The 25,058-nt window shown below is 44.0% G+C and overlaps 2 protein-coding genes across 4 annotated transcripts in view; one reads left to right on the plus strand and one right to left on the minus strand.

Annotated features, from left to right (window-relative positions):
* Positions 1–4,863, plus strand: part of spred2b (sprouty related EVH1 domain containing 2b) — a 29,644-nt gene extending 24,781 nt beyond the window's left edge. The window contains exons 5-6 of the mRNA XM_080508105.1: positions 3,340–3,498; positions 3,608–4,863. Of these exons, the coding sequence (XP_080364231.1) occupies positions 3,340–3,498; positions 3,608–4,396 (948 nt within the window). The 3' untranslated portion in view covers positions 4,397–4,863. The remainder of the gene's footprint in view (positions 1–3,339; positions 3,499–3,607) is intronic.
* A 6,685-nt stretch (positions 4,864–11,548) lies between these two features.
* On the minus strand, positions 11,549–24,709 carry actr2b (actin related protein 2b). Of its 3 annotated transcripts, XM_080508004.1 has the most exons (10): positions 24,592–24,709; positions 21,059–21,169; positions 20,554–20,568; positions 19,065–19,280; positions 18,772–18,844; positions 18,281–18,417; positions 17,965–18,114; positions 16,023–16,168; positions 14,826–14,958; positions 11,549–13,063 (listed from the first exon to the last, which is right to left on the minus strand). In XM_080508004.1, the coding sequence occupies exons 1-10, from the start codon at positions 24,637–24,639 to the stop codon at positions 12,893–12,895; spliced, it is 1,200 nt and encodes a 399-aa protein (XP_080364130.1). In that variant the 5' UTR covers positions 24,640–24,709; the 3' UTR covers positions 11,549–12,892. The 3 variants fall into 3 exon arrangements, with proteins under 3 accessions (XP_080364130.1, XP_080364131.1, XP_080364132.1); XM_080508005.1 differs by lacking the exon at positions 20,554–20,568; XM_080508006.1 differs by lacking the exon at positions 24,592–24,709 and having other exon boundaries at positions 20,544–20,568; positions 21,059–21,144.
* Positions 24,710–25,058: the final 349 nt, after the last annotated feature.

Here is a 25,058-nt window from a genome sequence, read left to right on the forward strand (position 1 = left end):
ACACTCTTTTACGCACAACAGTCCACAGACAGAGCTTTAGTTAGTGGGACTCAATGATGTTGAGTTCAGTGCTCTCTGCAGCAAATGCAATAACTTCCAAGAGCATCCGTCCCCTTTATGCTGAAGAAAACTGCTATTGTATTTAGGAACAGATTTCTAAACAAATCCCTGATTGTACAATTTCATTTTTAACTCTTCAAACGTGAGCGCAATAGTGTATATGGTGAGTTTAGGTGTGTGTATGTCGACTTCAAGTTGCAGCGTTAAGTTATGGATTGATTGACTGATTGATCAATGTATAAAAATAACTAAAAATGTGAGTCAGCAACAGCCTGGAAAAGTGTTGGAAAATATTTTAATGATCCCACAGCAGCAGCAGAAAAATTCAATTGTCTTGGAATAATGTTTATGACATTAAATTTTTTTGAGATTAATTTCAGATTTTATTCAGAGTTGGACGAAATGCTACAGTTTCCGTGGGAAACCTGACCTATATTGCATTGTAATCTGTGGATCTGTGGATCTGTGCGTGCCACATGGAAGTTTAAAGAGGTCACCAAATAGAACTTATTTCAGCCCAAATGCTTCACGCAGCAAAGTCTGAGCTCAAAAGGGCCAAACCAATAAAAACATAGTATGATTATGTTTTTTCTCTGAGTTCATCTACAAAATATATGGATGCCTCCTCAAAATATTTGCATTAGAAGTAGTTTTTTTCTCTGGAAAAGTAAGTACTCTCTTAAATTTCCACTATTGTGCTATTTCGTTTGTAATAAGGCAACTTGGTAAGATTTCCCTGCTGCAGTTTGGTTCTGGGTCTCAGCTTTGTGCTCTGGCATCTACACTGAAACTGTGTGACCCCTAGTGTTTAAATTTTGAACAGCAGGCACTATGAAACGAGAACAAAAAAAGCCCTTTTTGTAATTTATCCACTCAAAAGTCATCCTGCAGGCCAACCCACTTCGCGCCCTGTTCTTCAGTATTCTGACAGCTTTCTAGAAAAGTTTAACAGCATCGAGTTTGAATTCTGACTGATGGTTTCAGCTCCGCTTGTGTCCCTCTCAGCTCGCGTTAATGACCTTTCCTAAAGTTAGCGGCGGTGGCGGCAGGGCTTGCGAGGCAGGCAGTCGTGGACAGGGGGAAATGCTGCTGCAGATTTACAGCCGTTCGGGGGACAGGGGCGGATAGCTGGGAGGACTGCGGAGGAGGAGGGTGGGGGTGACAAGGATGGACATACTTCCCTAAATTATTCCTCGTTCGCCAAACCTAAACTTAACCCAACCCTTCCTCTGTCGCTCCCTTCAGCACATCTCCTCGCCGTCTCTATTTTGGCTCGCTCACAACAGGGGGGAGTGAAAGCTATTGAAGCAATTCTTGGCTCATCCCAAGTGAGCGAGACGGGCCTGTTGAAGGATGAATCCTCCCGAGCTTTGAGTCGGGACATGTTTTGTGTCAGAAAATAACTCGAAATGCCCTCTGTCCAGCCTTGGACCAGAATATATAGACAGAGGATGTCCACAAGTATAAACTCTTTCCCCCTCAGCTCCTCCTTTGTCTCCGTGTCCGCTTGTGCAGTTTGGTCTTGCACCAGAAAAGTCTGGTCTGTGTTTTGAATTAGATGCAGCCATGGAGGCCAGATTCGGACCGGTTTTAAACTGTATCAGCCCCCCAGTAATGGCTTCTCCAGGGGGGCAGGGGGCGGGGCCTGGAGCGGAGGCAGCATGTTATGTTATTTTTGGCCGGCTGCTCTGAGGGCTTTGTAAGAAAGCTGGGGGAAATTCTCGGCATGGCGGCATCCATGTGGGGAGCAGGATATAATAGGGATAGCTTCAGCAGACAGACAGACAGACACACACCAGATCTGGGTCATATAACTGGCAGATCATTTGTAGCATTAGTTTTAGGCTTGTTTTTTTTGTTTTCTTTTGTAATTTTGGAGGTAAAGCCTCAACAGTTTGACGATCACTTGGCATGCTACCAGCCAAGCTTTCAAAATGTTGGGCAGGCTTCTCCTGGTGGGTCCCGGAGAGCGGCAGGAAAAGCCTGCAGCTCAGGGCGATGCCTTTCCCCACCACTATTTCTTGTCTTTTAGTTTTTGAGTGTAAAATCATGAATGGCTTGTTTTGCTCATGGACGTTTCAACAGGTCTGATGTCTCACATTAATATTCAATTCATCCTTTGTGATGAATGTTCTCCTTCCAGAAGAAACTGCTCGCATTTAAAAAACATCGTATATATTCTGTGTTTGTTATATTACAGCTGCACAAAAACAATGAATCCCACCAGGAATCTTGGTCCAGCTTTGCTTTGGTAAACTAGTTGTTGGTCCTGAATGCAATATCAAAATGCATAGAATCAATATCATAAATTACCTCCTTGTACTTTTTACACATTTTACCATCTTTTACACATTTCAAAAGCCACAAATCGACTGTGACTGCCCCCTCCTGCAGCACAGTCTTCCTGCTGCCATTGGCCATCTTTATATTGCATTACAGCTTCAACTCTCACTGAAACAGTTGATTGAAAATAATAATGCGGCACAAATTGGTACATTTAAAAATGGTCACGCTGCATTATTGAATACCAAGACTTTCTGTTTCCACTGCGGAAACCTGCCGGGAATGAGATCTGAAATGCTTTGCTTTGCTAAAAATGTCTTATATTCTTTAGTCTGATGTCAAACAGAATAATCTTGATAGATTTTTTATATATATATATATATATATATATATATATATATATATATATATATATATATATATATATATATATATATATATATATATATATATATATATATATTGTTGCAAAATAAATGGTAGAAAAATGTGTGTGTCTCATGCAACTTTTATTTGTTTTTTTCTTTTAATTCTTCGTGACATTTTCTTGACAGATACCACTAATGTTCAAGTGTAACTTGCAGTCTGAAAAATATGGTAATTTTTCTGGGATAGGAAAAAAATGATACGGTTTGCACCTTATTAGGTGTGTTGTAAATATGTGTACTTTTGCCAATTGATACCACTATAAGAAACATGTCTTTTAAAGCTGTTATATATTGGCCGATCGGAGCATAATTTACTGTTTGTCTCTGTGACCGCTGCTTGATGCTCTGGACCAGATGTTCTAACTAAAAGTTTACCTCACGTACGTCCATCCCAACGCAGATCAAGTGGCTTGCGAAACAGAGCTTCCTGTTTTTCCCAATCAGCGCCGCGCCGAGGCTTCCTGTTTTTGTTTGTCCAATCACAGCATCCTTCTGGCCCTGTTTGCTTGGCCTGTCCAATCGGAGCACAACGTTTCAGCCTGCATCCTGTGTTTGTTTGTCCCCTCAGAACACCACAGACAGCTCATCCAACTCCTCCCAGAAGCTGGAGAGCTCGCTGCAGCCACTCGAGTCCTCGCCCCTTCCGCACAGACACAAGTGCATGCTGGGACATCGCCGCGACGTCCACGACACCTACCGCCTCTCAGACCACTACTACCTAGACCAGGTGAGACGCGTGGTCGCACGGCAGTGATGCCAAGCAAGGGACCGGGGAAAGTGTCGCTGTCATTTCTTACTGATTTGCAAGTTTGACTTTCATTCTGTGTTTTTTTCAGCCGCTGTCTCGGATTCCCCGCCATGTCACCTTCGAGGACGAGGAAATCGTCCGCATCAACCCTCGGGAGCGCAGCTGGGAGCGCGCCACTGAACGCCATCACGGACGTCTGTCAGATCGGTCATGGCTCACCGGATACGAGGACTATCGCCACGCCACCGTGCGTGACAAATTCATCCAAATGGACGACGCAGAGTCGTACGTCCACTTCGCCAAGACAGAGTCACAGAAGCACGATTACACCTACCCTCTGGCACCGGCGCTGTCGCCCTCAGACTCTGACCCCGCCCTCGGACCCTTGACCAATAAGGGCCACGGCGGCTCATACCGCCACGGCTTCTCCTCGGTGGTCTCCACCCAGCCGCGCTCTTTTCTCCCGAGCTCCTCCCCGTCGACCAACGGTGGCAAGGGGCGGAAAGATGACGGAATGGAGCGTGCTCAGTGTGAGCACTGCGGCGAGGCCTTCTACATCTCGGACAACCGGAGAGGCCGGTGCCAGGACGCTCCGGACCCCGTGCGGGCGTGCATCCGACGGGTCAGCTGCATGTGGCTGGCAGACACCATGCTCTACCACTGCATGTCCGACCCAGAGGGGGACTACTCGGACCCCTGCTCCTGTGACGGGGGCAGCGAGGGCAGCGGTGGAGGCCGCTTCGGCACGCGCTGGTTAGCTCTGCTCGGCTTGTCGTTGGTGGCGCCCTGCCTGTGCCTCTACCCGCCCCTCCACGCCTGCCACCGGATGGGGCTGCAGTGCGGCTGCTGCGGCGGCAGACACAAGGCCTTGAGCTGAGCAGGAGACGCTCAGAAGCCTCTCGGTGGAGGAAAAACACACACAAAAAAACTAAATCCAACGCAAGCACAGGGAAAGGGAAGGATGGGGGGGAAACACACAGGACGGACAAGTGGCCGTGGCTGCTCACTTTTCTTGCCTTGGTTTCTCTGGGTTTCTCTACAAATTCCAGACACTGAAATAAGCCAAAAAGAAAAAAGAAAAAAACAACTGTTGGTGCATTTTCTGAACGGCCTGGGAAGATAAGCTCCCCCTTACGGCAGACAGTTCTCTCGGCTCTCCATGTGGCCATTTCATGCTCTGTTTCTAGTGAGAGAGCACTCTTTTTTCAGGGGGCCTTTTATATAGCTGACCTATATGTCATGTATCACATATGCAGGTACTTTATATTGTTATATTTGTACACTGACTCAGCGTCAAAGAACTTGAATTTTCTTCTTTTTGCTCTCTCTCTCTCTCTCTCTCTCTCTCTCTCTCTCTCTCTCTCTCTCTCTCTCTCTCTCTCTCTCTCTCTCTCTCTCTCTCTCTCTCTCTCTCTCTCTCTCTCTCTCTCTCTCTCTCTCTCTCTCTCTCTCTCTCTCTCTCTCTCTCTCTCTCTCTCTCTCTCTCTCTCTCTCTCTCTCTCTCTCTCTCTCTCTTCTTTGATGTATGCGAGGCCATTTTGTTTATATTCCAATATCAGGCCCGCTCAACTCCAGCTACACAAGTCAGACACTACACCTCTTTGCGCATGTGAGTGAGTTTGTGTACGTGTGAATGGTGTGTCTGCGGTGTCCAAACCTGGTCCTTGGGGGTCCCTTTCCTTCGTGTTTCATGTGTCTTCCTGCTTGGATTTGAACAATTATGTCATCGCCAAACTCCTCAAAATCCTAGTGAGGAGCCTCTCGGTGTGTGTCGGCAGAGAACTACCTGAAACGTGCAGGCCGCGGGCCCCCCGGGACCAGGACTAGACACCCCTGGTGTATGAGCGCCGAGGCCTTCTGTTGTCTGTACTGCAGCTTGTAGTGAAGCTCGTGTATATAGTCGCCATAGCTCTCCACCATCAGCATCTTCTTTGTTCACTGAAACAAGCGTGGTACTCATCTTAATCTTCTAATATCCCAAAGATTCATGTTATTATCCTATTTATTTTCTCACCGAATTGATCTACCAGCAAAAAAAACCTAAACAAAAAAACAACTAAACAAAAGGTGCTGGGTTGTAATTCACTCGGAAGGAGACGGTGCCTCAGCTCGGACTGTGATACGCTCGCGTCCGTCTCCCTGCTCCTTTCACGTTATTTCAAACAGTGCCTGAAATGTGATCGCTTAAACCAGGAGCCCACCGAGTCATGATTCCACTTAACGCACTCTTAAAGCGGTGTGAGATTTTTAAGGCCCTTGATTCCCTCGGTTCTTCGCAGAACCTCAGCGAGAACTGAAAGATCAATCGGATACCGTTTAAAAATCGGTGCCCGTATGCCTTAAAAACGTTGGGAGTCTCACTCCGGACTCACGCCGCCCGTCTCGGTGAAGATGTCTAACGTGAGCACGGTTATCGCTCCAAGCAATCAGCCTCAAACACACTCTTTTAAACTTGGTTTTGAACTATTTTTGTAATGAATAAAGAACACCTAAAATGCTTGTTAAGTGCGTAAACTATAAACTCTAGTTTGCCTGCGACGTACAATCACCCTCCCTGTTAACACATCCCTTTCCACTGGAGCCCACTGGTCACATATGGGAGAAGTAAACAGCCCGATGAATCATCAAGGATTTATATTGGTTGAGAACTGTGTCTATTCATCCAACTTTTTCTATATGCTGTGCAACCTGCACCCTGGACAATCAACCCCCATATACAACTTCAGATACTTGATAGTCACATAATAACCAAACTGAACCACAAGCAGCAAAGCTAACCACTGTGTCATGTCTTAAAGATTTAAAATGCCAACAAAAAACACCAATTTTAGGATACTTTTATGAGTAAACATTTTTTGATTTTAGATATTTAAATCCTGCAAGACCTGATCCAACATTTTTAATCATTTAGTTTCATCAATTCTACTTCAGTTAACCATCAGATGGACATGAATGATTGCAGACATGGTCAAATGTTAAATAAGTCCAAGGAAAGACAACATTATCATTGGTTAAAAAAAATTGAATCGTCTGTGTTGGTTAGTGTTAGGAGAGCCTAGTTTGCATTGGCTAGAAAATTGATTGCATACAAAAAGAAACTTCAAAAGATGCTAACTTAATGCCAACTGCTTTCCAGAATGTCAAGATTATTCCTTCTCAGCCAAAATGTTTGTAGAAATGGAAGATTAGCATGAGGGACCTGCAGCTCTGACCACATGTGACTGGTGTGTGCTGTTCCTTCTCAGTCCTGCAGCATTTTTTTCCTCTCCCTGCCCGATTTGGTTCATCATCATGCACACTGTAGGAATAAAGTCAGATGCTTAATAAGGGTCTCGGTGGGATTGCTGATGTACAAATTCAGGTTATGAATGGAGGCGTTGAGCTCTCCTACGGGCCTATGTGAGCGGAGCAAACACAGACACCAAAACACTGAACCGACAACCTGCTCAGAAGCTTTTCCTGCTTCGTCCAAGTGTGGGTGGTGTCGGCACCATCAGGGATGTGACTGAGGACACAATAAGCTTTTTGAAAATAAAAGAAGAAGAAAGAAAAAAAAAAGAGAGGGGGGGGGCTGGACATCAGTTTGATCCCACTGGAAAAGATCAGGAGTCTGAAAAACAGCTGAAATCTCGGAAACAAACATCCATCCCCAATTGTTTTGCGAAGGAAATGTCACTTACTGTAGTGCAACTACAGGGCGACCGAGGATGTCCTTTTTCCTTCCCTGGTTCTATCCGTTTCATGCATCCTGTCCTGTGTACCAGTTTGTTCGTCCTTGGTTTGTGTGCGTGTGAGTGTGTGTCACATCCCGTCCACCCACCGTCTCCTGCTCCTTGATCCAAAGCTACTGGGATCAGCCGAATACGCCATCACATGCAGACTCCTTTCCAGTAGAATCTCATGTGATGAATCAAGGACGGGACCAATCAGATTGGAAAGAGTGTGCGCGTGCATGCACACGGTCACGTGCGCGTGTGTGTGTGTGTGTGTGTCTCCGCATTATGTCTCGTCTGGTGTTTGAGTGAGTTCTCAAAAGTCAGAGCCATTTACAAGTGCCTGAACGCATCCTCTTTATCTCCATGTGTATTTAAATTGAAAAAAAGTAAAGAAACAACTCCCTGTATTATTGAATTAGAACCATTTTTTTACGCTTAGTATTTTTACCTCTGTAAAAACAAAGAGCAGAAATTATATTATATATATCAAGTGTATGTTGTACATTTTTATTTCTATTTTGTTTTTTAAAATAACTGTTTCTAACATGTACGACTTTGTAGATACTGAAGGATGGCCAGGTCTGTGAGAAAACTAAAGTGAAATGTGTGTCTTACCTTCCGCCTCCAATAAAACGAGAGAAAACAGTGAAACCACATGCGAGTCTGACGCTTAATTTTAGCTTTCGAGTACGGAGCCCCTAAAGAGGAGGCCTGTGTGGCCCCCTGTGTGTCCTACACCACACGAGTTTCATTCTACTGCAAACCTCCGCGGACCTGCCAAGGACTCTTCACTCTTCTAACGTTCTCCAAACTGGCTCATTACCGAGTTCATGACTGAAGGCTACAATCCAGAGTTCAAGTTGACGGTGACATTTATCGAGCAGAATCTTATTGCATGCTATGTTTACAGACAGACGAGAAACACCACTGGTTATAAAAACCCCTCCCACAGACGCAGTGTAGCATTTTAAGGTGATGCTCTTCGGAGTCACGACAAAAAAAAAAGCATCATATGAATATATGGAGGTTTTGAGAAAATGTGAGTTGATGCATTAAAGAAGGTCTCACTGCTGTCTAAACCCACAGCAGCTTGACTAGAAAACTGTCCAGATGTTAAGCCCCTAACTGAAATTCATCATGTTTATTGAAACAATTCATGAAGTTAATAAGTTCACTTCTCTAAAACCATTTCAGAGGGCTTTCCAGCATAATGAGGTTCTATGCATTGTGTTTTTTGGTGACATTTTAAAACTTTAATGTAGTCACTGAAAAGGAAGCGCTGAGAAAAAGAGCTCGGCCTGCACACCCGTTTCTCTTCAAGATGTCTGCCTCCCTCCTCAGGAGGAACATGTGATAGCCATCGAGGACGCCGGGCTGTTTCACTCAGGATGTCTCAGCAAAAGCATGTGGGCGATAATGATGGAGCGCGAGAGAGGGGGGAAGCAGAGGAGGGAGGGAGAAGGGAGAGAAAGAAAGAAGTGTCCCTGAGGGCATTTGGGGGCCTGCTAAGCAGCTCAACGGCTGCAAACAGCATCGCGGTCCACATGTGCAAACATTTAAGATATCTGCTGGTGTAATGGGGTCAGCGTGGCCCCTCTCTGGGAGCACCGAGCACCGGCGCTCAGTTCCAACTGCAGTTTACTGGAATGGGTGGCCCTGGTCTCATGTCCAAAGATAGGCAGGATTTAGGCTTTTTTTTTTCTTTTTTTTTTCCCCTCCTGGTCTTATATACAACTAATTTTACCCTACTTCACTTCTGGAGAACTTTAATCTGCCGTGATACTTCAACGGGTCTGAATGGCTTCACTGGCTCACGGTAAACAGGGACGCTGCAGAAGTTTGCAGAAAATGTTTCAGGGTACATTTAAAAAACAAAATTGAGTTCAGTTTGTGCATGTAAAGACAAACCTTGTTGCCCACCCAGTGGAAAAGGCTTCCGCGAGAAAGACCATGTGCATAAAAGAATAAGCAGTCATATATTTTGTCCTTATTGTCATATTTTTTTGTTTTAGTGAGGTTAAAGTTGACAAAGGGTGAAGTTATGAAGCAACAAAAACAAGTATTGACGGGAAATAATTATCGAAATAAAAGGCTGAAAATATAAGTGTTATCTTAAAACGCGAATCATCTTACAAAGTGATTCATCTGCATTAATCAAAAAGTGCACTTTTAATGTGACGAGCTCAACTGCAGCTGTTCCTGGGATCTGCTGCAGCCACTCTCCAAGTTTGGAGGTTATCGCCAAAAGTTGTCCTACTACTATGAGAACCACATTAGCTTGAACCCTCCATATCTGTTCCAGCTGTTTCTTCAACCCCTGGTGCTCCTCAACCTTTCCGTCTTCTTTCTTTCAGCTGGTACTGCCACATCTACCACTGTTGCCCTCTTCGGTTCACTGACTTCACTCTCTGGAGGCATTTGGTTGTGGTTGTCTTCCTTACAGCCTCGTGGTTTCTACTAACCTGTGGGATCAAGGTACTCTGGATATCCCCTTTATTGGTCTGGCAGATCGGTCCATTCAATTCTGGCCATCCTTCCTCTCTTTCCTTGCTCATGTTTGCAGCCATATGCCCGTCGATCTTAGCTGCTATGGTGCTTCTCAGGAGCTTCCATGTTGTACAGAGACAGGTTATCGGTTGGTAGTTAGATGGGACGGTTCCCTTCTGATGCTTCTCGAGGTCTTTCACCACATTCAGATGGTAGAGTCACATTAATTACCTTCATCAATGGTTCAGGCTGCTGCTGCTGCTGCTATAATGGTGTGGGACAGATTTTCTTGGCAGACAACCTTTAGACTCCGCAGCATAACCTGAGTATTGTTGCTGACCGAGTCCAACCCTGTACGACCACCATCTTCTGATGGCTACTTCCAGCAGGATAACGCACCACGTCAGAAAACTCAAATTCACTGGACTCAAAAGGCCCCCACAGTTACCAGCAAATGTATCCACGTCAATATGACCAAAAATAATCTGAGGAACACATTAATTTATTTCACGTCGGCAGCAGTCAGAGTTCAAAGCTGCCCAAAAAGTACAGTCCATTTGTCCAGATCCACAGATGATGAATTGTGTGTGGTGAGGGGGAGAAAACTTCAAACAGCTCTTCAGAGGTAACAGTTCAGGGTCAGGAGGGAAGTGGCAAGAGTCGAGGGGATTAAAATGGAACAAGGCCGGAAGAGTCTGGGAGAGATCTTTATTTCAGGCACGGAAAGCGAGCCTCTTCCTTTGGTGGCGCCAGTCCTCGGCCACTGTTCCATTTCCTCTTCCTCCTTCTGGTCTGTGTACAGAGATCTTCCTCCTCCGCGGAGCATCAGTCACCTTCGTGCCTCCATCCTCTCCCCGGTGTCGGACCTCCCATCCGATCCGACTGCTGCTGCAGCAACAAGAAACTTTTTCATGACTGTTGCCTTCAGATTTTTTTTTCCAGGCATAGATATTTTTTTTTATTACATCTCCAACCGGATTGCTCCAGTTTTAGATTTCAATTGTTTTAGAAAGTATAGATTATTAACAAACATCTGAACTGTTGGTCAAGCACATTTTAATCCCAGGCAATGTTCAGATTAAAGTTGCATACAGCTTTCAACCTGCATCATGACCACTTACAGTATTTATAAACATACATATTTTAGCGAGCTAAAGACCAAAATATAAATATAAATCTATACAAACAGTAATTTATATGTTTGGTCTAAATTACTAAGTTAAATATAAATATAAAATGTACATTTAGGACCCACTCATCCGATTTAACAAGATAAATCACTGCCCAAGCCATTTTTACTTAATTTTTTAAGACTAAGAAGATGGCATTATGTGGCTTTTAATGTAAACGAACCAAGAAATATCACTGAATTTATGCCATTTGACTCATTTCTAAAATCTGTATGAAAGAAATGGGCGGGCTCAACAAATGACTATTTTTTACTCCATTTCTGTTTAGATGCATTTGTGTGAAACATTCTTGGCTCTGATAAATACTTTCCTTGATGGACTTTGCTCAAGGTAGAATTTGAAACATTTTGTCAATGTTGACCTTTGAAAACATGCTAATTTTGAATGAACAAGATTTGTCCCTTATTAATAAATACTTAATCAATAAGACAACTGTTGTAATAAGAATCATATGCAGGGTTCCTAAAAGATCAAGTGTGTTCAAGCAGGTTAAACCTTGTGCTGCAATCTTCTGGACGGGTATTCCTCTTTTTAAAACAAATGAGTCCACTTAAGAGAACTCAACTTCTTCTTCCCCATATGTGAACACCAAAGGTTCCCACACAACAGTACAGAAATAAAAAATTGACACAGGCGTCTTTATAAATCACTTTTCTTTATTTAAATCAGCGTTATGCTGTGAACAACACAGGAAAATAAAAACCGTGACAAAAAGAAAAGACATTAAAACATGAGATCCAGTTAACATTAACTGCACTTGGCACTGGATAGACGTTCATGGAAAGAGGAGAAAAAAAAAATATACACATTTATCATACTCCAAAAAAAAAAAATAGAAAAGAAAGAAGGAAGTGCCTCCAGTAATTGTTAAGTCGCCTGTTGGGAGTGAAAGCCTGGAGGACTTAAATATGTTCTCAACAGCATTTCAACTTCAATAAGATACCGTTTTATTTTTCCTACTTTAGCGATTGAAATACATCTCATGGTCACCCCTCCGCTGCCTCCATGCCTCCCCCCCCACCCCCCAAAGTACCATCACACACCCGATGTCAAGCTCAGGGGCTTCAGTTTGTGTATTTGTCCCTTTTGTAAATCAACCATCAATTCTTCATAAAAAACATGGAGGAACTCCTGTTACCACAATACACTCCATTTACAATGGTAGTAGTGCACAGCAACAAAAGGAGAAAAAAAAAATTAAGTTATATTCAACAAAAGAAAACAAAAAGTAAATCCCTCTCCCAGAAAAGAAAAGTCATGATATCATTTATAAAAACCGACATAAAAATGTGATCAGTTCTCGCTCACCTGGAACAGATGCTGAAAGCGGCCCGTGGCGGTTTTGTGGTGAACCCTGATTGTGACATGACAGAATGTCTGCATCACTTCATCCCCTCTGGAGGTTTAACACAGGGGAAAAACTTAACTTTCTGTGTGTCTGGTGGGTTTATTGCCCCCTGACTACCCCAAAAAATGTTTTTTACTTCAAAAAGGGACACCTCCCGTCTGGGTTTTTTTTAAACCTTCTCCACCAGCACGCCACAGAAATCCAACATACACCAGCAGTGCAACAGTAACCCTTCAATTAGCTTTCAGATCGACGGGGGCTTTAATTCAAGAGGGGAAAATCGGCTAAGATGGAATTGTTATTCGGGGTTAGCGAGGAAAAGTGTGAGTCAATCCTGAACCAGGAGAGAGACAGAAGGAGGCAGAGAGGTGAAAGAGAGGAAGAGGAGGAGAAGGGTGGGTCAGAGGAGGAGGAGGAGGAAGAGGAGGAGGAGAGCAGTGAGGTGACGACTCCCACCACCCATAATTCAAAAGAATTGAGCTGAAACAGAGAAGAAGAGGGATAAATAGATATATACTCTGCGATGTGGGCGACGGGGAAATATGCGTGTGTGTGTGTGTGTGTGTGTGTGTGTGTGTGTGTTTGTGTGTATTTAACGTGTGTGTGTGTGCGTCTTCTGTCCGTCCAGTGCTTTATCTGACGGTGACTCCGAGTTTTTCCAGCACGCGGACTCCTTTCTCCTGGTACTCCTCCCGGGTCAGCCAGAAGTTGTCCTTGTCCTTCATGATGTCGGCCAGCACGGCTCCGCCCAGAAACACCATGTGCTTTCGCCTGGGAGGATCTTCGATCCGGATCTTAAATTTCTGCAAAGCACAGAGGCAGAACGAGTTTAGTAAATCGGTGGTAACCAATGGAAGTTCGGCCCGGGCTCCAGCCGGGAACATTCTTGATGGGACAGACTTAGAGACGATACGAAACGGGCTCATTTAGTGGCAGTTTTTTTTTTTTATTTTTTTATTTTTTTTATTAATGGTAACACCATCTAACAACCGCTTCTGTAGCACGCTGCGTCGTACCGTAGTATCTATCAGCACCAATGAGGCAATCAAGAAAGAAAAGCATGCGTTTTGAACCTCGGAATAAATATTAGTGGAACTTTCTTACAAAAGACGCAAATATTATTGTGACATTTTATTTTGGATGACTGTGAATATTAAATATGAACAGCAGTACAGTGCTGAGATTGTAGTCACTTTAATGGCAATAAGCTTAATACTACATTGATGGAAACATGGAGAAATCTGGCTTTTCACAAGGATCCAACACTAAAAAATTGTTTTTAAAAATAAACCAAAATAAAGTTTTTAGGTAAAATCATCAATCATCAGCTTGAAAGCACCGAGAAACGCCAACGTGAGGAATCTGATGGACATCCATCCTTCATCTAAAAATATACTAGACATTTTTGCTTTAGGAGACATTTAGCTTTTTTTCCAATGTTTTCCAATCTAACGGTGCTCGGACTGCTCCTGTATCGGTGGCATGCTCAGTATGTCTAAACACTCGGATTTTCACCAAATAGGGCGAAGGACGCAGCTTGTGTTTGTTGTATGTGGGACTCCTAACAGAGTAACAAACCAACAGCTCACGGTTCAAGTGACACGTGGGCCGTATACGAGAGGCAGTGGAATATTGAGCCTTTTTCTCTCTATGGAAATAAGCCTGACAAATCTTCAGTTGTCTGATGTTCAGCTGGAAGGAGGAACGAGCTGGATGTGATTCCAACTTTCTTGTAAAGAGAAGGGTCGGCTTGTCGCCGGACGAATAAAATATTTTATGCTTCTTTGATTGGCAGTCAAAAGAAGTTATACTCGTAAAAGGGATTCTGAGATTGACACTTTAAAAAATAATAAAAAAAATCACCTGTATTTTTCAGGCCCTCACCCACGTGTCGAGCCCTGCACGTTTTGCATGTCTCCCTGCTTCAACACAGCTGATTCTAATGAGCAGCTCGTGATCTGGCTTTGTGCTGAACCATCAGGACATTCAGTGGAGGGAGACATGGAAAACGTGCAGAGCTCTGACCCTCGAGGATCTGCGATTGACCTCTGGATAGGGTTTTCCTATTCTCACCAAACCCAGCGTTTGGAGCTACAAATGCCATCATCACAGTTCATTCACTGTAAGTTGGCCCCTCGCACCACCTGGTGGCCATGCCTGTGAACTGCACCTTAAACCGCCACCATCAGCTCTCATCCTTGCAGATGTGCGGTGAAACAGATGTGGCTCGAATAGAAGCTCCAAACAATTCAACGCGTTTCATTTATTTTCCTGAACTGTCCCGAGTTATACAATTTAGTCACTGAAGTAGTTCAAATAAAGTCTGCCTTGTAGCTTTACTTTCTCACATGTGGGGAAAGAAAACCAGGCCAAACTAAAAGGTGCAGTAAAGCCAGACGCTGGCGAATGTGACTGTACGAGGGAGTTGGGTCGCCTCTTAATAACAACAGCAGCCTATTTTCGATCGCACCGGGCCACAAAAAAGCAAACAAGCTTGAATTAATGGCCCGGTCATCGTGCAGACCACATCTGAGCGGTTTCAACTCGGTGGTGCTGGGTTCTTACCGAAAGCTTGTCCACGTCACCCTTGAGCACACGCTCCAGGTACAGCTGCTTCAGTTCCCTCTCCAGGCGGGACGGCAGGCCCGGGTACATGGTGGATCCTCCCGACAACACGATGTGTTTGTAGAACTCAGGCCTGAGAGGGGAAGACGGCAACAAGTCACGACACGACACAACCCAAGTGTGTTCGACTTTACTTTTGCAACATTTTCAGTCTTCAAATGAAAGTTCAACTCAAAGAATATGACCAACATTAATTGGGGTCCGAGGAGGAGGCAGAGCAAATTTATCTACGAGGCAACTGAAAGTGTTTTAAAGAATGCTGGAAATGCAAAAATAAATCAAATTAAACGCCGTCGGAACCACAGAAGTACATTATAACCTCGACTCTTACAGGCCAAAGTGGACAGAGAGGAAACAGCAGTTACTCTGAAAATGGTCTTCTTTTGCACTTTGTATGGTCAATAGCAAGACCAGCACATTGGAGGGTTAGGGTTACTGAATTGGGTGAAGACTGTCAGTTCTGTTCCAGAGACATATATGGGCCACCTGGTTGGATGAAGAACCACTTCACCTTTAATGTGTTCATTTCTGTTGAGGGAGGAGGTCTATCCACACAACACTCAGCAATATTTCGGGTAAAGCAGAGCAATCAAACTATCATGACTTTTAGAAATCCTTCACAAGCAGGATGGTTCTCAATGATCACAATCATTACTCATGTTTTTGTGGCCGTTACCCATTTCTTCTCTTTAATGCCGAACAAGCAGGGTGAAGGGTATCACACCCCCAACACAGATCAGGCAAAACGCAATTTGCCAGTTTACAATAGAACAATTATAAAACATCCACACAAAGTAAACAAATCAGCTATTGGCTTCTTAATTATTCATAAGCTTCAAACAGGATGGCATTTACAAGGATGACTGTGTCTTTTAATATCTTCTGTAACAGGCAGCAACCAACAAGGAAACAGTAGCTCAGAAATGCTTCATTGCCGCTCCTGCATGGTTTCATACTGCTTCTGTGCAAAGTTTATACAGCGAGCCCGAGATGACCCCTTTCAATAAAGAAGCAACACACACTTTTGAAGTGTTGGGGAACTTCAAGTGAGCATTTGTGCTGTAACTTGTTACAAGTTGTGTACTGGTCCATCTATTCATGTTCGTTGATAAACCGGTGCACTGTAGTCGGCCTCACCTCGTGTCGATGTCAGCTGCTTGGATGGTGTTGAAGAGCAGCTCGGCCACTCCGACGCCCTCCACGTTGATGAGGTGGGGCTGGAAGAGAGCCTCCGGGGCCTCAAACCGCTCTCCTCCCACCTTGATCACACGCCCGTCTGGCAGCTGGAGACGCACGAGATGAAAAGAAGGGAGAGCGAGAAAAGAAAATATGTTTGAGACTGCTCCAGGGTGTGTGTTTTGACTCAAAAAAATAAATGCTGAATTGACTTCTTTAAGAAGAATTTTCTCTATACCGATGATACGATTCAACAAGTCGGATCCCAGAAAGTGTGGGCTCCAAACTGAGTGCAGTGAATGTGTGCGACTATAAAAAGGCTTCATTGAGCTGTGGGCAGTGGGAGGAAGTGGAGCCCAGCCACCGCCGCAGAAGTGGCTGCACAGGAAATGATGTAACGCACAGTTCAGGGCCCTTCGGCCACCGTTACATTGCCCTCCTTGTTCCAGCGCACGAAACGATACTCAGACACACATGTTCACTCACCTCTGCACACGCACACACCTACTCACCCACACTAACCCAAACACACACAGTCACAGTGCGCTCGGAGACACAACACGTGCTCGGTAAGGCGCGCAGTAACACAGACTTCAGGACCAACGTTTAGATTTTGCGGTTCCCTCTGCAGGGAAAAGGACCTCGGAAAGAAAAGCAAGCCTGATGGAGGAGCACCGAACGATTGAGTCCGGCTGGAAAACTGCTCGTCAGCAGCCGGCATGTGGCAGTCCACTGCACGCCGAGAAACGGATGAACTGTTTATCCAACAAGGAATTATTTAGGACGATCACAGAATCTTTAGAATGAGATCATTGAATTGTGACAGCTTTCCCGTGAGAACTTCATTAAGACTATAAGGTGTGAAATACTGCATCATTCTGTTCAGTTTCACTTTTTCACCGGTTTTATAATTAGACTATTTGAATGTCGTGTTTTTTTTGTTTAATTTCTGACTGTATACAGTTAAAACCCTACAAACCTTCAAAAATATGCAATTCAAGTATTTCAAAGAACACACAAATGGTTTAACCTCCCAGTAATTTGAATTAATTCAAAATAATGCTACTTTTGAAAAGTGAATCTGAAAATTTATGCACATTGATCATTGTGGTTTAATCTTAGATATTGAGTGAAGAAGAGAAGTGTCAAGTTAAATAAAATGAAAGCCCTCAAAAACCAGATATGTTTCTATTTGCCATTTATATCTTCTATACAACATGCAACTTGTTTAGATTGAGTTATTTTTCATGCTTGTCAATTGTAATTATTGTACCCACGGCCTCAGTCCGTTTTTATGACCTTTCCACGGAGCCTGTGTTTTAAGTTTCTTTTTACGGCTTTATCATAGGTTCTTTTCTCACTTGGTTCTTTTTCTTCTTCGTTAGAAACTTTCTTGCTCATTGGGACATCTCCTGACTTCTTATATTTTCCACCCCGACCCCAGAATAAACACGTCCATTTTCACTGCTTTACTCCGAGTTATCACACAGAATGTCCACATGAGGGCAGCAGCTGGTTTTCATGCTGGTTTGCCTGAACACCTGAAGTGATGACAAACAGGTTACATAATGAGTTCAGCAGCGGTTGAACAGCCAGCCCTGTGAGATAACTCACACCCTGACCTGCAGCCATTCGGAGTGACTGCACACTTTGATCCCACACGTACAAGCACTGTGCAAACATGTTAGGCTGGTGTAGCATAATGCTACTAATCCAGCATTTAATCCCAGCAAGGAACGGGTCAGATGGAGAACACTCCTCTCCATGTATCTTCACTGTTTTAGAAGAATAAGAAGTCATGGAAGTGGATGTGTTCCCCCTGTTACACAGGACTGCGTTTCCTCACTTGACCAAGGCGTTACCGTCAATTCACCGGCACGCATGCACACATGTTGGTGTTTACCGTGTATGATTCCACCAGCACGGTGGTCTCCAGCGCCAGCTTCTGTTCCTGCTCGATGTTGTAGCCTACATAACACAGCTTCTCCTTCATCATGCGCACCGTCTCAAAGTCTGCAGAGTGGTTGAAGGCGTAGCCCCTCAGCAGCAACAACTGCGCCAAAACAGAGATAGAAGAATATTCAAGATCCCCTTTCTTTGACGAATGGCGTGGTGTTAGTCATGAGTTCAAACTGGGCCGTTCTGCGGGGGACTTTGAAAAGCATTTAATCGATTGTGTTCTTCAATAGGCGATTCCTGCATTCCAACGTTTTGGATACCTTGATGAGGTAGCGGGTGATGTCCCTTCCTGCGATGTCGAGGCGCCTTGTCAGATGAGGCAGACTGAAGCCTTCGTACACTGGACAAATGTGTGTGACGCCGTCACCCGAGTCCACCACCACACCGGTGAGAAGGCCTGCAACACAAACGCACAACAGTTGGCCTACGTTTCCATCGAGTCTGGCGCAGCCGCGAGGCTTATTTGAGAGCGTTCTGACTGTTGTTGATGCTGGTCAGAAACACCAAAACTGTAAAAGCAAGCAAAGTAATGGAACGCTTAACTCCTGAAACCCCGCTGAATTAATTAACATCTTTTCTTGAAAAGATTCATCCAATTAATACCAAAGCAGTCCAGACATGTTATTTATGACATCAAAATAGTCTCAAAACAATTCCGAGCAAAGTTTTGGAAGTTGAATGGCAGTTTTGAAGCTTTTATTGTGGGCACGATGTTTAAACAGAGACATCAGTGAAAAGAGAGTCCACTCACCTTGGGCATACAGTGTCAGCACAGCCTGAATAGCAATGTAGACTCCTGCAAACTGGTAAGTCTCAAACATCACCTGCAACAAGGAAAGAAAGAATAATTACTTGTTCATTTAAACACTCACACACCACTTTTTCAGATCTAGTTCCAAAAGGAAAAGTCTTGTTTTACGATTAGACGGTATTCCTTGCTATGATGCAAGCTTGACACGCCCAAGAAACCATGGCCATAGTGATCTAAACAGAGTGGGACGACTTCCACAAGTGGAATTTTCTCCTGCAATAACGCTCCTGTACCTCGATGATCTTCTCTCGGTTCTTGGTGGGGTTCATGGGGGGCTCCGTCAGCAGGATCTTGCAGTTGCGGGAGTCGATGTTGAGCTTCTCCGTGCCGAAGGTGTAGTCCCACAGGTGCTTCATGTCGTCCCAGTTCCTGACGATGCCATTCTCCATGGGGTAGTTGACCTCCAGCATGGAGCGCAGCTCGCTGGCTTCGTCTCCCACCATTAGGTCCTGGAGGACAAGTGGCAAGCACAAACACAGATTAGCACTTTAAAGGCACCACAGAGCAGCCCTTCATTTAGTGAAGCCCAGTTTGAGCCTTTGCACTGTCACTCAGGATGAGCACCAAGTATCACTGCAGCTTGCCTGCTGGTCGACTAAAAATCGGAAAAACTCATCACCTCTTGGATTCGCATTACCCGAGCCATGTGCCTGACCACAACAGGTGCATTCATGAAGCTTGTCGACGTAAAACTCGGGTTACCCAGCATGCACAAGGCGTCATTTCTCCATGCGTGTACCCCCTGGAAATACTTCCCTTTGGATACAGTGAAACACTTGTGCTATCCTCATGCAATGCGGCCTGGCTGCCGGGTTAGCGGTCGGTGTTAGCCACACAGTCAAGCATCTCGCGTCCCGCTTAAAGACATCAAAAAGCCTACTGAAGGCAGCCATTTTATGGGTTCATCCTGTGAGCTTTGGCATTAACAAAGTACCAGTCACAGGCATCGCTTCCATGTGGTCTTTATAGGAACAAAAAAAAAAAAAAAAGAGCAAAAAGAAAAAGTGAAAAACAGATGTGTTTCTGACTCTCAGCTGGCTGCCATGCATCCTCGCCTACTCACACTTCCTCTCCACTTAAAGTAGGTGAAATCTCTGCAGATCGCCGAGGACATGTATATTAACTGGACAATCCATTAAGAAAATATTTTTGCTGCTTCATACACAGTAAATAAATCAGTGACAAGAAAAAAGCATCATTAGAGGTGATGTGTTCCAGGTGCAGCTGAGATTTTAAGATGTGAAATCAGCGGGATGATCGAGGGAAATGTGATGCACAACGAGATCAGAGGCTCCGAACATGGAACCGGTCCAAAATCTCTTTTAGCACTCCATCGATAACAGCTGGCCTATGATTCATCGCATCTATTTCTGCTATCACACTCAGCCTGAGGGAAGGAGTGCATTAACACAACGTGCTGCGCATCTATCGCAAACTCCCTGCAACTCATCTGGCCAACGACACTCCAATACAAAGCCAAAAACCATCAAAGCAGTTCGGATGGAGAAGAATGTAATTAGAGTGAGTAAAAAAAAAAAAAAAGAACAAAAAAGAACAAAAAGATGAAGGAAAACAAAGGAGGGAAAGAAAGAAAGAAAGAAAGAAAGAAAGAAAGAAAGAAAGATCAAGACAAGACGGAAAGCTGAATTTTCATTGGAGATCAAAACATGGCACAACTCTGCAGCAGGCAAGAACAGGAGGCACACACCAACCTGAACTTACCATCTTCTGGGCATTCTACTTCACCGAGGGGGAACAAAACATGGAGGGACAGGAAGGCAGATATAACAAAAAGAGGATGAATAAACAAAAGAATTGGAAAGGGACGGGGGAAGAGGCAGAGACACAATCCATGCTAATAACCATGAGAAAACGTCTCTGAATCCAAGCATCCAATGTTTTCACACACTGTAGGAGTCTAATCAGCTTCTTCCTGATGGGAACGGACTGGAGATAACTCAACATCTTTACAACAGGTTCACAGTTATGGAGGCTGTTCACTTTTATTTCAGCGGATTTACATGAAGACTTGCTATAGTTGTGTGTGTGTGTGTTCCAATCAGAAACTTACTCAACTTAAAGTGACCATTTGACGTTGTTTTATCAGGCTTCAAGCTACAGGGTCGATTATCGTTTTGTGTTTGGCACCCTTGAAGCCGAGACTTTCATATCAAGCAATTAAAAAGAAAAGACATTTCAATAACAACCAAGGAGGGCCCGTACTTACCTTAATCTCAATGTTTCCCACTTTGGCTGTTGAGCGAATGATGGGCCTGCCAACAAGCGCAGGGAAGATGTGCTCAGGGAAGTTGGAGCCTGCATAGCCGCACTTGACAAACTACAAGAGAAAACCACAGCCGACAAGAAGTTATTCAATCTGAGTGAAATGAACCATCTGATCAGGCAAATAAGAAAAAAAAAAAAAAGCATCACTAACATCCTGCTGAAAATAGGGTTCATGCACAGAACTGTGCTAAAGTTTTTTTTCTGGTGTGTTTGGGGAAGTGGGCCAATAGCTGCATATGTTTATTTTAATATCTTCACGCAAATTGCAAAGTGAACTAGCAGGAGATCAACGAGTATTCAGTGTGATGACCATTTGAACTCAATCCTTTCATATCACACCCCAGCCACCCCACAGCAGAGTGAAAAGCTAGTCTGTGAAATAAACAACACAGTAACTTTACCATGGCATGCCTCGATTTGTCATTCACACTTGTCTGAATAATTAGCTCGTGAATCGGCCGCAAAACAAAATTCATATCAGTCCTAATGATAACATTCCAAAACAAACGTTTGAACTATTCAAAATGTTCCCATTTGTTTCGGTACAAACAAACACAAATGCACAACAAACATTTATATTCCAGTATTTTAAAGAAAAACACACTTCAATTAGACAAAAATGTCAAATTGAAATGAATCGCAGCAACCAATAGCTCGGTTTCACTGTTGTGTTGCAAAAGTGAAGTGAGATGACCGTGTGAATTATATTAATCAGAAGGCAATATTGTCTTCCTGTGGCAGCACCAATCGTTTTATACCGCAAATGTAAAGTCACGATTTGCAGCGAATACGTGGAGATCTGCAGGATCGGGCTGCTAATATGCATCACAGTGTTGGATGGTCACAAAGCTACAGCTCAAAAGTAATTGAATTTCAAAAGAAATTCTGCCTGGATGACGCCGGCACCGATTTCATTTCCCCCCAGAGATCATATGGAGATTAAAAAAAAACAAAACCTGAATCAAGAGTTGCTAAAAATGCATGCTTTCACTTTGAGATTTAAATGTCACAGCAAAGTGCTTGAACCTCAGCTTGGTGTGCAATCTTCTTTTACACTGCACTTTTTCTGCATACTCATTTAACATCTTGAACTCTTTCCACATAAAACTGCTGACAGCTGCATTTGTATGTTGACATGAGCACTGATCACACTGAGGTGCAGGCTTACATGCACCAATAATTTAGAATCTGAATCAGTCAATGGCTCAATCCCATAATGCTCAGCAGTGTGATGTTGGCCATTTGTGACCTGCACAAACTGTTGGACAGGGCCAATCTGATCAATAATATTTACATGTATATTTTTAATCAGACTGGAAATTATTTGCATTTCTTTTGGCTCAGTTAACTGCAGCTGAATCAACTCCTGGTTGACCCAGTTCATGCTTGTTGATGAATTGCAAAAAAGACACTTGACACTAGAAATGAACCAAATGGGAGAGCATGTTTGCAAAAACAAAAAGTGAAGTCAACATGTCAGCTTTTGAGTGATCGACGACATGAGGCCGCCTGCAGAGCGGTGGCAAATGCAGCTGAGGTTCACTCGTCTCACTTCCTCTTGACTTCATAGTTCAACCACGACACAAGGCGGGCTTCTTTCTTCCCTCCAGCTTCACCCAAAGTTCTTGAAAGAGTCAGAGCTCAAAAAAAGCCTTATTAGTCAGTAACATGCTGAGCCAACATCCTCTTTGACTGCTGACACAGTTTAGATAAGGAAGTGCCTCAGCTCTGAAAGAGGTGCTGTTTACCTGTGTTTGCAGAAAGGATATTAAAGCCAGGATTTGCTTATTTTAGCAACCGATTACAGTTGACCACCACAGTTTCATACATATAGGGCTGATACACCACATATCTGACTGATAGTTGGCTCCTATGTTGGCAAGGGCTGCTTTGTTACCACAGGCAGATCACTGAATAGGCATACCAGGCACAAGGCCAGGGGCCTCGGAGTCACAGGACCCCTGATCTTGTTCTTTCTACTTCAGTTTGGTCCAACTCTGGCTTGAGTCATTGTCTCACGGAAATCACATCATTGTCCAGGGTGAGTTTCTGCAGAATTCAGATTGCTCTGCCATATTTGCTTCACAGATGTATTTAACTGAAAAAGTAACAGTGATTTAAACAGAATGTGGTGAAACGGTTCATCTGTGAAAGAGAAAGGCACCAGGGGGGGGAAAAGAACATTTGTTTTGTTTTTTACACATTTGGAAAATGGCACACTTGATCAATTCTTAACCATCAATCAATGTTTAAATTTACTTGTAAAATATTGCAATTCAAAAACGGGGAGCCCCCCCAAAAAACTGCCAGAAATGAATGAATGAAAACACGTTTCAACTGTAGAGAGTCTAGCAATCTAAGTTTTCAGAGAAATTAATCTAATTGACCATCAACTGATTCATGCTCCATCTATGCAGTAAGTCGAGTAACACACTGCATATTTTAGTTGTGGAGAAAACTGGATGTTTTAGGCTGCATGCCTGATTTCAGGAAAAACAGGTCAGTGCATTTAACCCTTTTCTGGGATTTATAAGAGGATGAAGTGAAAATCACCCAAACGAGACAAACAATTGCGAGATTCACAAGGTGACTCATAGTTAGATAGGCATGCAATAAGACAAAATGGAACACTATGCTGTCTTTTCATCCTTGTCGTTGTTCTGAGTCTTGATCCTGTTTTATTTTACTCAATCTGTCCGTATTAGGAACATTTGTGATTACATAGCTTCAACTTCCTGATTGCTTAAGAACCCGTCAAAAGCCCTAAATTCATCTTTAAGCAGAGCATGTAAAGACATGAATGCCCAACTAAAAGCTACATCTGAAGAGGCTCGATCATGTCATTTAAACCTGACTAGTTACCAAGTTGAAGCGAGTTGCAGACAAGGAAAAAAATAGGTTGTTCCTCAATTCACCTGGCACGGCCTAGTTACCGTTACACATAACTAACGATGAAGGTTCCAGACGAGGAGAGAAATCGAGCTGCAGGCCTCCAACAGGAAACCCAGAGTGCAGCGAAAAGAGTGAATGTGCAAATTCCGTGTGGTTTTCCTGGAGAAAAGGGCGAAATGCTTGCCTGCAGCTGGCAGACAGTCGGAACCAGACAGCCAGCTGTTCAACGCCAGCTAGCAGGCTAAGCTCGCTAGCAGCCGAGGGCTCAGCCTCCGTTAAACAAAAGCTTTCCCCCCCGTGTTTCAATGATGGGGTTTGAGTAACCGAGTGGGGAGTAAATTCAGCTTTTATCCGGGCTTTCGCATCCACTCTGCGAGCCTTTTTCCAAGTCTGAGTCTGGATGAATGAAAAAAAAAAAAAAAAACCCAGCCGGCTAACGAGGCTAGCTAGCTAGCTACACACCCAGTTAGCTTGGAGGCTGACAGCCTCACTTCCTGATCGCGAGAACTGCTCGACATTAACGGCTCCGTTTCACTGCGGGACGCGGCCCCGCCGCGCGCCGGGCACACACGGTGAACTCACCCCGGTCCCGTTGTCGCAGACCACCACTTTCCTTCCCTGGCTGTCCATTATGTTGAAGCCGAGCCGCCGTTGAACCTCCCTCAACTTTCTTCAGTAAGCAGGAAGGAAGACAGCGCGAGCCGGCCGCGAGGAGGAGGAGCAGGAGGAAGGGAAGGGTGCTCATCCGGGGTGGAACACACAACACTACCTCCAAAATACACAACAATCTGTGCTCAATGGCTCAAAACTGCGCGTCAAATTACCCTTCTTCAGTCAACACTCCATGTGAAATACAATATTATACACTCGCCCTCCACCTTTTATTCAATTTATATCATGAAATACCAAATGTTAATCTCACGTTCTTCAATGGTGTTAAATTAATGACAGGAAATAATCTCTATTTTATTCCAATATATAAAAAAAAAACAACCTTATAGCATCCAACAGGACCCAAAACATAATTTAAAGTATCTTATGTTCCTCGT

This window comes from Blennius ocellaris, assembly GCF_963422515.1.
Source record: "Blennius ocellaris genome assembly, chromosome: 13".
Taxonomy (NCBI): Eukaryota; Metazoa; Chordata; class Actinopteri; order Blenniiformes; family Blenniidae; genus Blennius; species Blennius ocellaris.